This window comes from Leopardus geoffroyi, chromosome D1, assembly GCF_018350155.1.
Source record: "Leopardus geoffroyi isolate Oge1 chromosome D1, O.geoffroyi_Oge1_pat1.0, whole genome shotgun sequence".
NCBI lineage: Eukaryota > Metazoa > Chordata > Mammalia > Carnivora > Felidae > Leopardus > Leopardus geoffroyi.
This window is the reverse complement of record NC_059329.1, coordinates 12,084,168-12,094,879: the sequence shown is the minus strand read 5'-3', so window position 1 is coordinate 12,094,879 and position 10,712 is coordinate 12,084,168. Positions and strand designations below refer to the sequence as shown.

Sequence of the window (10,712 nt, the reverse complement as noted above, 5' to 3'; positions counted from 1 at the left end):
CTCCGTGACACCTTCCTCAGTCCCTGAGCAAGAATGAATCCTGTCCAGTGGCATGGTTCCCATCACCATCCCTCTCCCAAACAAAGCCTGCCTTGCAGTAGAGTCCCAGGCCTACTCAGTGTCAACTTAACAAAAGCGTGTCTCTTGTTACTCCAGTGAATCGTAAACCGTTTCCGTACTTTCCAGGCCACGAGCCACGTCTTGCACATATTGGTATCTCTCTACCTCCCATGAAGCCAAACACAATGCTCACTCACAGCCCACAAAGTTTAAGGGGTAACTTGAATATCACGTAAGGGAGTCAATAGCTCCCTGAGGTGACTGACCGTGTAACTGACACCAGGACCCCAGGACCCTGGGGGAACACACCCCAGGATGCGTGCCCACACTTGATGCAGTGAGGTAGAGCATTGGGCAAGTCGGTCCCACTGAGACCACCTGTGCCTGGACACCCTCCCCATATGCCCACCCACCTTGCTCTTTGCTTTATGTTTTCCAGCCCAGCCCAGCTTTCTGGCTGCATGCTCCAGTGTGCCCCTGGAGGTCTCCTTGGAGGAGGTGCGAACACTCAGCCTCTGGGTGCATCTACTGTCAGCTTTTAGTAGCTAACTCCTGATCTGATCCTAGCCTTGGAGAGTCAGCTTCTCCTATCACTCATGTGGTGACACCATGGAATGGATCTGACTCACCCGCTACGACCATCATCAGTACACACACACACACACACACACACACACCCGCACCTACATATACACACAAGAATATACACAGATACACAGACATGGGGTAGAATGTGATCAAGGGCTTAGACATGGCAAAACTGTGTTTACTGCGAGGACCAGCCCTGGGCAAAGTTTCTGACACACCTAGCACGGTGCCTGGTGTTTCGTAGGCACTCAACAAATATTTGTTGGATGAACAAATCACTTGCTTACCCATCTCCCAACCCCCGCCAACCGTCACTGCTTTGGCAAATTCTCTGCCCACTTGAAACGCTGGTCTGCTCTGCCATGCCAGTGCCCAAGGTGTTTTATCAGAGATCTCCAGGGGGCAGGGCCCCAAATTTTGTACCCAGGTGTCAGTTTCTCCTGCTGAAGTTCAGCGAACACAGCATGTTCTTTCCCCTCTGGGTCTCGGCACATGCTGCTGCTACTGACAATTCCTGCTCTCCACAGACTCTTCCCGCCCCGTTCTTTCTCCTGGCTTCCTCCCGCTCACCCCTCCCATCTCCCGGATCTGATTCGAGAGTCTTCCCCAAGGGCCCCGTGCCCGTCCGCAACTGGCTTAGGTGGGTCGCACCGGACAAAAGAGAACAACGCCTCCAGCTCCCTTTAGAACTGCTTATTACCGGGGCGCCTGGGTGGCTCGGTCGGTTAAGCGGCCGACTTCGGCTCAGGTCATGATCTCGCGGTCCGCGAGTTCGAGCCCTGTGTCGGGCTCTGTGCTGATAGCTCAGAGCCTGGAGCCTGTTTCAGATTCTGTGTCTCCCTCTCTCTGACCCTCCCCTGTTCATTCTCTGTCTCTCTCTGTCTCAAAAATAAATAAACGTTAAAAAAAAAAAGAACTGCTTATTACCTGCACCTGCAAGGTCGGTGAAAACACATACGCCATCGCACACGTAGCTGTTTAGCAGGTGTGTTCGTGTTATATATTTGGGGTGTCACAGGAAGCCTGGGGAGGGGTCTTATTATTTGCATTTCAGAGATGGGAAAACTGAGGCTGTGAGACACGAATGACCTACCTATCATCACAAGAGCCAAGTACCAAAACCCACGTCTTCTTGCGCCAAAGCCCGCGTTCCTTTCATTTTGTGGGACGGGGCGGCGGTGTCATCAGCAGGGGTGAAGACGCAAATGATGAATGAGCTCAGAAGGCGAGCCGTCCCCAGATGCCTCAAGGAGGAGGGTACGGGGGACTCTACCCTCTTCGCTCCCATGCAACCCCAAGGTGCCCTCAAAACTAGGGGAGGCCAAGCTTTATTTTCTGGCCCAATTCTTCCCCAACCCCGGGACGTTAGTGGAGTATACTATGAACCTCTCTGTTCGAGAGGAACATCCCTAATTATCCGGCCATCACGTATAATAAGACTCTAAAAGCATTTGCTGGCAAGGAAGAGTTCTAAATAAAGCCAACTGAGCGCAGAGGGAAGGAAATGGGGTGGCCGAATGACCCCTGCATGCTCACCCCCCTTCCAAGTCCAATACGTCAGTCGTTTCTCTGGGCCACGACGACGAACATCGCGGTGTAGTCTGACTGCTCATCCGACATGGTCTCAGCTGCCCGCGGAGCCGTCTCCAGCTTCTCGATGGTGAAGCCGGACTTCTGCAGAGCCTCACACACGAATTTCTCCTTCAGGGGAAGGCAGGGGAACTTCTTCGCCCCCACCATGTAGAAGGTGGTGTCAAAGCCCCCGCCCAGCACCAGATGGCCCCTGGGCCGGAGCAGGGTCCTGATGTGGCGCAGGGCAGCCCGGAAGGCCTCCTGGGTGAGGCAGGCAGCCTCGAGGCACAGGGAGGAAAGGACGCAGTCCGCCAGGGGCAGGACTGCAGGTTCCAGGGGCTGTTCTTTATTCACGTCACACTTGAGCACCTGGGTCACGGTTCTCCTAAGCCGCTCCTCCTTGTCAGCCCACTTGTCTCTGAGCGGAGGGAAGAGGGAAGAGCGGCCAGCTGGGTCAGGCTCATCGTGTGAGAGGCGTACGTCACTCCCGCCATTCTCTGCCTTCCACACAGACTCCCAGAATATCAAGTCACCAGTCTTACAGACCAAGAAACTGAGTCCCAGAGAGGGGCACGGTAGTGAAGCCAGCTGTGCATAAAGTCAAAGCCGAGGACCTGCAAACCCTGACCCCGAGGTCGCTGCTCTTTCCACCCGTGGGCCCTCTCTGAGCGACGTATGCCTTGTGCTTGGCCTATTCTGTCTCCACTGGGTCCGTGTTTAACACGACCCGGGTAAGTACAACCAGAAATGGAAAGCCAGCCTGAAATCAGCTGAGCAAAGCTACAACGCGAGCTTGGCCGACTTTGCTGGGTCCCCCAGGGTCTCCCGGTGTCTCTTGGCCACCCCACTCGACCTCCTCATCGCCTCATACGTTCTCTTCTTACCTACACCTGTTCTCAGCACACGGGGCTCATTCATACTGAGGTATGCACGGGGACAAGCACTTAAAGGTTTACCCTTTCCAGTTCTGTATTTTTAAAAAGTCACAGTCTTAAGCAAAAGGGATAAGAATCCGATGTACATCTGCAACCGTCCTACCTAACTGGGGAGAGTGGTATTTGGGGAGTGGAGGTGCTATGGCGGACCTTCCTGGTGCCCTGAAATGATCCAAGGTAAGTAGATTCTGTTCACTTGTGCAAGATGGGTCTTAATTCTAGGCCCAGCCCCTGCGATCTACAGGAAGATTCCCCAAGTCTGGAGCCACCTGGAGGTTGTAATTGGAACAGCAGGGCCACCTGCCAATCAGAACGGCTGTCTGCCCTCAAACACCAGCTGGCTGCCACCCTGCCCCATCCACATCGGCCTGGGGTCATGCCTCGGCATTCTGGGTAGGCGCTCGTGACAATTCCCTCTTGGCTCTGGGGCTGTCTATAGCCATCTGTTTCTGTTCCCTCTTTTTGGTCTTTATTGGATTCGCGTCACACTCTTCCTTCTTCTTCTTGGAACCCCACTAACTTCCTTCCTTCTTAGTCTCCACCTGCCTCGCCATTTCCACACGAGGCCCATGATAAATTCTTGATTCGGAGAGCTAAGTGCAGCTTACTTACATCGTGGCAACCCCAAAGCAAACAACAAACCCCTTACCTGTTCCCCTCAAGCTCACACACATATTTCACCACTGGGGACCAGTCGAACGCCCCTGGAATCTTCTTCAGCCACTTTTCCAGCTCCAGGCGGTTCTTGTCCGTGTAGTCAGTGGCGATTATCTCCTCAAAAGACTCGCAGGCGGAAAGGAGCTGGTAAATGCTGGGCCCGGAGCCAATGTCAATCAGGAGCTTTCCTTTCAGCCCACCTGTTTTAGAACAGACACATTCTAAGCCGTCAGCACCAAACCGCAGCTCTGAGGGCCTTCCCAAAGGCTCCGCTCTCTTTCCCACTTGGAGAGGCGGCGGGGAGTCGACCATCAGGGGCTGTAAACTCCAGCGTAAGGGATTTTGCCTGCCCGGACAGCCTTCGGCGCTACGACACACAGTGCCGGCACTGAGCATGGGGAGCGTGGTAGGAGGGGAGAGTGAGCAGCAGGAGAGCCTATTTGGGGTGTGTAGGGGGCACAATTACTAGAGAAGCAGCTTTGTCATTTCAACGGCCAATTTAGCCCTGTAAATAAGTGTTCCGAGAAGAAATCTGGTCACATTTCCGAGGACACTGGCTTCCACATTCCAAGCACTCTTCGCTGAAGGGTCCTATGACCCCGAGACCATCTATAACATTCCAAAGATCAATCAGCAAACATTCATTGAGCACCGCCTGCATTCCCAGAAACTCTCTTAGCGGTGTGAGGACTAAAAGGGGAATACAGACCTGCCGGCAGAGTCCTTGGCCTCCCCTTCTCGCCAGCCAGGGAGAGACTGGGTTAACACAAAATGGCAGCAGCATTTGGAATATGGCAAGGGGCTTCCGAGATAAACAACAAGGCAGCAAGGACAGAAACCCAGCTGGACTGATGGATCCTGACCTGCCACTGAACTGAGCCTGCCCCTTTGCTCCTGGATTCTGCTGCTACATTTTGTTTGTTTCCCCTTCATTTGTGTTACCTGGAGGCTATAGTGGCAGATAAATTGAACAAGCGTCAAAGGTTTCAGAAAATGTGAGAGCAGGAGATCGTTAATTGGAGAAATTCTATCTATTGGGTTATGTTTCCTTCTCATGTGAATCATGAAAAGATCCCCAGTATTTGATTTTAATAGTTCGGGCTGCCGAGCACCTTTCTTCCCCTAGGGGCAAATCTGAGAGCCACCCACCCACGATGTTTTCACGAGCCACAGCGGTAATCACACAAAAGAGTGAACGCTTCCTACACTGAACTTGGAAAGAGGCTTCCTACACTTTCTGATGCCCCATGCAGCTTCTTTTGCCAGGGACTTCTTTTGCTAGAAGATAGGACCACGCAGGACCATGAAAGATCGCAGCTCCTCAACTTCATGGGAGGAGAAAATCTTGTCCCAGAGACCTCAGAAAGGTTTAGGGCATCCCACCATGTACCATACATCAAGTACATCTAACCTGGTCCCATAGAGCAGTTCTACAAACTCTCCATCCAGGTCGAAAGTTCCAGTCAATTGTCTGGCCACCCTTCCCCCCCTCCCACCTCTACCCCCATCCTGAAACTTGCCCTAGGGTTGAAAAAGACGAGCATCTGATTTAAAATTTGCATCGCCACCCTTCCCCCCACAAACCTCCTCCAGGGTTCAAGGAAACTAGCACCTGATTTAAAAATGGCGTTGTAGTGTTTTAGCAGGAAGTAGAGGCAATCATCACCCACAGGGCTCTGGCCCATCTTGAAGTAGTCCAGGTAGACCATGGGTTCAAAATACGTCTGGTAGAAATCCAGCGCTGTGGATTCCTGAAGAGCCATAGAGAATCCTGAGTTTTGTCCAGGAAGGAGCAGGCAGCCTGATGCTCTGGGGCCTTCTTAATGGAGTTTAGACAGTCACTCCGCCAGTCCTCAAATACTCTGGGAAAGACCAGAACAGCCAATGAAAAGCGCTCCCCGAGCCCTCCTCCCTTCAGCCATTTGCCTTTGCCACACTTGGCAACTCCCCTCCTGTTCTCCAGCTCCCTCTGCAAGTAGGGGGCCTGCCCTTTCCCCCACCCCGGTCCCCAGGCTTTTCAGTGGATTTGGCCGGTTTAGCAGGATTTCTAGGCTCTCCTGCTCCACTGTATCGGATCCTCTTCCACAGCGGCTGTGCAAACTATTGTAAAAGCATGTCCGGTTTTTAAACTACTCCCCTGTGAACCGCCAGTATCTCTGGCTGTTAACAGGATGGATACATCTTAGTTGGTTTTTGATCTTCAGCGTTTTCTTTTTTTTTTTAATGTTTTAAAATATTTATTTTTGAGAGAGTGAGTGAGAGACAGAGCATGAGGAGGGGAGGGGCAGAGAGAGAGGGAGACACAGGATCCAAAGCAGGCTCCAGGCTCTGAGCTGTCAGCACAGAGCCCGACGCGGGGCTCGAACTCATGGACCTGGAGATCATGACCTGATGCTTAACCGACTGAGCCACCCAGGTGCCCCAATCTTTAGCGTTTTCTGAATTACACCCACTCCCACAACACCCGGTTTCTGCCCCAGACAACTTGTTGGATGCGGACAATATTTAGAAAGTAGAGAAGACAAGAGGAGCAGGTTTTAGTTGAGGGGTGAAGAGGACAAGATGATGAACAGAGATGGGTTTAGTTTCAGCCTGAGGCTGAAAAACCTAAGCTGACCCAGATCTGCGTCTGGACTGCACAGAGAGATCTGAGCTGGAGCTGCCGATGTGGAATGAGTGTGCAAAAATTACTTATTCTATAGCTGAACTGAATTTCTTCTTTGAGTCCCATTCAGATCGTGGCAGACGTTACATTTCAATCACCAGGCCAGGAAGCGGGGAATTTATGTGGCGCCAGGCAGGGGAAGCTGGCATTTGTCCACACTGCTGGCATCTACTAAGATTCCATTGCATAACCCCGTCTTAGATTACCGATTAACAAGGGTTGCAACATCCCCTTTCGGTAACCTCCAGGCCTCTGTCTCTCCCCATGCCCTATTTCCATTTCCCACTCGGAAACAAGGGAAATCACTCTCCCACTCCCGCAGGATGCTCTGGGCTGTGAAGCAACCACAGTAACATTTCTTCTGCTCTGTAACCATATTGAGAGTCTGGGGTTTTGACCCTTCCTAGCCCATACTCAGGGAAAGGGCCATAGGCTTTGTATGTTCACATTTTCTTCAACAAAGAAGGATAGAGGAGATAATAAAATGGAATTAATAACACAAATTTGGTTGATTTATATGTTGAGCTCTGTAGTCTGAAAACAGAAAGTAAATACCTTTTGTTAAAGCTGTCCATGGAATATTCAGGAATTTACTGTATATAAAACAACAGAGAAATTAGAAAACTCCCCCAAAGTAGAAATAATATACAATAAAATACTCTGATCAAAATGCAACAAAACAGATATTCATTGCAAAACCAGAAGAAGAAGAAAAAAAGATACTCTACCACACAAAAAAATAATTTATTTATTTATTATTTACAACATTTTTTTTAGTTTATTTATTTTGAGAGGGAGAGCACAAGCATGGGAGGGGCGGACAGAGAGAGAATTCCATGCAGGCTCCACACTGTCAGGGAAGAGCCTCATGTGGGGCTCAAACTCATGAACTGCAAAACCATGACCTGAGCTGAAACCAAGAGTTGGCCACTCATTCAACTGAGCCACCAAGGAACACCTACTTTTAATTTTGTTTTTAAGTTTATTTATTTATTTTGAGAGAGATAGAGAGAGAGGGAGACAGACAATCCCAAGCAGGGTCCACACTGTCAGGGCCGAGCCTGATGTAAGACACAAACCCATGAAACCGTTAAGATCATGACCTGAGCCGAAACCAAGAGTTGGCCACTCATTCAACTGAGCCACCAAGGAACACCTACCATTAGTTTTGTTTTTAAGTTTATTTATTTATTTTGAGAGAGATAGAGAGAGAGGGAGACAGAGAATCCCAAGCAGGGTCCACACTGTCAGGGCCGAGCCTGATGTAAGACACAAACCCATGAAACCGTTAAGATCATGACCTGCGCCGAAACCAAGAGTTGGACGCTCAACCAACTGAGCCACCTAGACAACCCCAGAAATTTTTTTAGGGTTGTTTGTTTGTTTAGAGAGACAGTGTGAGTGGGGGAGGGGAGGGAGGGAGACAGAATCCCAAGCAGGCCCTGCACTGCCAGCGTGGAGCTCAATACAGGGCTCAAACCCCCGAACTGTGAGATCATGACCTGAGCCGAAACCAAGAGCGAACACTTGATTGAGCCCCTCGGGCACCCCTCTACCACACAGAAATTTTTTAATTTTCTCTTAAACACCCTTGGATCAATGAGAAAAGGAAAACGAGAATTTTTAAATATATATAGATAACAGTCCCACAAATGAAAAGCTGTAAGACACACAGCAGGGGGAAATTCATGATCTTTAGTAGTTAGATTAATGAATGGAAAAAAATTAATAAATTAAGGATCCACATCCAGGAGTTAAAAGGATAACAAATACATTTAAAGAAAGCATAAGGATAAAATGAATAAAAAGAAAAGCCAACATGAATAAACGGACTGGTAAGGAGTACAGAAGCCAGACTGGAGGGAGGGAGGGAGGGAGTTGGAGGTGAGAGGGCAGGTAGGAACACAGGGTAGTAAGCGACACTTACAAACGCTTGACTGGGGAAGGGAGGACACCAGGCAGCAGCCACACGTGGATATGCCTCAGCCAGAGAGAGAGAGAGAGCAACACTAAATATTTTGACAGCCGAGCAAAAGGCAAGGATAGGTGCCAATGCAAGTCGAATTTAGAGAAATGAGTGGGAATCTGAGAGTTCACAGCTGGAAATTGTGTTTTTCCTGAAAATGAGAAGGGAAGTACACACGTGTGAGATTCGAGGCAGAACCCACAGTCCACGGAAGGCAAAGATGATGGCAAGACAGAAGTATTAGGTATTTTCAAAGGCCCAGATAACTTGGTCGGAGTTTGGTCTTGGTAGGAGCTCAGTGTGATTTTTCTCCAGAAAATCTCAAAAGTCTGGGTAGGGGAGAAATGAAGACACAAGGCTGATGTAATGTTGGGAGGGCACCTCCAGAGCAGGTGAAATATGTAAGGTGAATGGGCAACAAAGTAGAAGAGACAGCCATCTCTCTATTCATTCATTCAAAACACATTCATCGTGCACCTGTTACGTAAGATAACAGGTTAATATTGAAGAGCACGGACTCTGCAGCTAAACTGCCTAGTTTCAAAATCTAACTCCACCATTTATAGGATATATCCTCGGACGAGTGATTTAACCTTTTTTTGCCCCCCCCCCCTTTTTAAATCTGGAATTCATGACATTAATGACCTAGCTCGCAGCGGTGTTGAGAGGAGTAAATGAGTTCAAATACATAACTTACTCAAAGTAAATAACTCCAAGAATTTAGAACAGCAAGTTCACTTCTGGCCATGCCAGAGTAACAAATACTGGAATTGCCTCTCACCGTAAAAACTACCAAACTGGACCAAATGTGTGACCCTGCTGTTTTCAGGGATGGGACAACAGGCAGCACAGAACTGCTATCACAGGAAGTGAGCCCGAGCTTTACCAGCTCTCTGCCTGGGGACACTCTCCTGAGACAGTGGAATCCAAAAAGAGTCCAGCAGTCCTGCTGAGCTGAGAAGGCCAAGATCTGGAGCTTCTAGAGCCTGTGGAATGTGTGGGGCTGGCGCCAGGGAGGAGGGCTGGAGCCAGGGAGGAGGGAGTCACGTGCGTGGGGGGCCCAAAGTCCATGTGCATTCTTTTGCTAGGGTTGCTGTAACAAAATACCACAAACTGGGCGGCTTGAACAACAGAAACTTACTCTCTCATAGTTCTGGAGGCTGGAAGTCTGAGATCAAGGCGTCCAGCAGCGTTAGTCTGTTTTGAGGGCTGCGAATGAGAATCTGTTCCATGTCTCTCCCCTGGGGGCTGGTGGTCACCGTCAATCTGTGACATCCCTTGGCTTGTAGGTGCATCACCTTGATCTCTCCCTTCACCTTCATGTGGCTTTCTCTCTGGGTCCAATTTCCCCTTTTTTAGAAGGACACTGGTTATACTGGATTAAGACCCACCCTAATGGGGTGCCTGAGTGGCGCAGTCGGTTAAGCGTCCGACTTCAGCCAGGTCACGATCTCTCGGTCCGTGAGTTTGGGCCCCGCGTCGGGCTCTGGGCTGATGGCTCAGAGCCTGGAGCCTGTTTCCGATTCTGTGTCTCCCTCTCCCTCTGCCCCTCCCCCGTTCATGCTCTGTCTCTCTCTGTCCCAAAAATAAATAAACGTTGGAAAAAAAAAAAGACCCACCCTAACGACTTCATTTTCATTTAACTACTTCTGTGAAAACCCCATTTCCAAACAAAGTCACATCCTAGAGTATTGGGGGATTGAACTTCAATGTATCTTTCGTGGGGGGGGGGGGGGGAACACAATTTAACCCATACCAGAGGCTCCCTGTCAGTTTATGTCAAGAACTGGGCTGCACAGGCACAGATGGAGACTTCGCAAGAGACTGGCTGCCGAGGACTTGAGTGCAGAACGGAAATGCTATCGGTCACAGAGTGCTGGGAGCCATCGTTTCAGCAGAGTAGAGAGATTCTCTTGTTGCCCCATTCAGCTGCCATACCAGAAATGTTTTGCTTCGGGAAGAAGGATCGTGCCCTAGAATAAAGGCTACTTTTGATTTACCCTAACAAACCCCTTGACCGGAGCAAGGAATACCTCCAAGAGATTAATTGCCTGCCAAAACCACACACAACACTCTTTAAAGGAAAACAACATAATCCAGACTCTTTCCAATAGATCACCCACAATATTTAGCCTACAATAAAAACTTCCCAGATGTTCTGAGAACCAGGAAAATGTTACCCATAAAAATAAAAGGTATCCATGGAAACAGACTCTGAGATCATCTGCATGATGAAATTAGCAGACAAGGACTTTAAGGCGGTTATAAA

General features: G+C 49.6%; 1 protein-coding gene across 1 annotated transcript; it reads right to left on the bottom strand.

The window, feature by feature from the left end:
• Window positions 1-1,623: 1,623 nt before the first annotated feature.
• On the bottom strand, window positions 1,624-5,657 carry LOC123600683 (nicotinamide N-methyltransferase-like). Its single transcript, XM_045482874.1, has 3 exons — window positions 5,425-5,657; window positions 3,805-4,012; window positions 1,624-2,638 (listed from the first exon to the last, which is right to left on the bottom strand). Exons 1-3 carry the CDS (start codon window positions 5,573-5,575, stop codon window positions 2,206-2,208), a joined length of 792 nt encoding a protein of 263 aa, XP_045338830.1. The 5' UTR covers window positions 5,576-5,657; the 3' UTR covers window positions 1,624-2,205.
• Window positions 5,658-10,712: the final 5,055 nt, after the last annotated feature.

What these genes read in the sequence shown, in the direction of transcription:
- LOC123600683 (XM_045482874.1), bottom strand. Translation starts at nt 5,575, where the DNA reads ATGGCTCTTCAGGAATCCACAGCGCTGGATTTCTACCAGACGTATTTT. An exon ending in CAACGCCATTTTTAAATCAG is followed by an intron (nt 4,013 to 5,424) that starts GTGCTAGTTTCC and finishes GTTCTAAAACAG; the next exon opens with GTGGGCTGAAAGGAAAGCTC. An exon ending in TGTGAGCTTGAGGGGAACAG is followed by an intron (nt 2,639 to 3,804) that starts GTAAGGGGTTTG and finishes CCCTCCGCTCAG; the next exon opens with AGACAAGTGGGCTGACAAGG.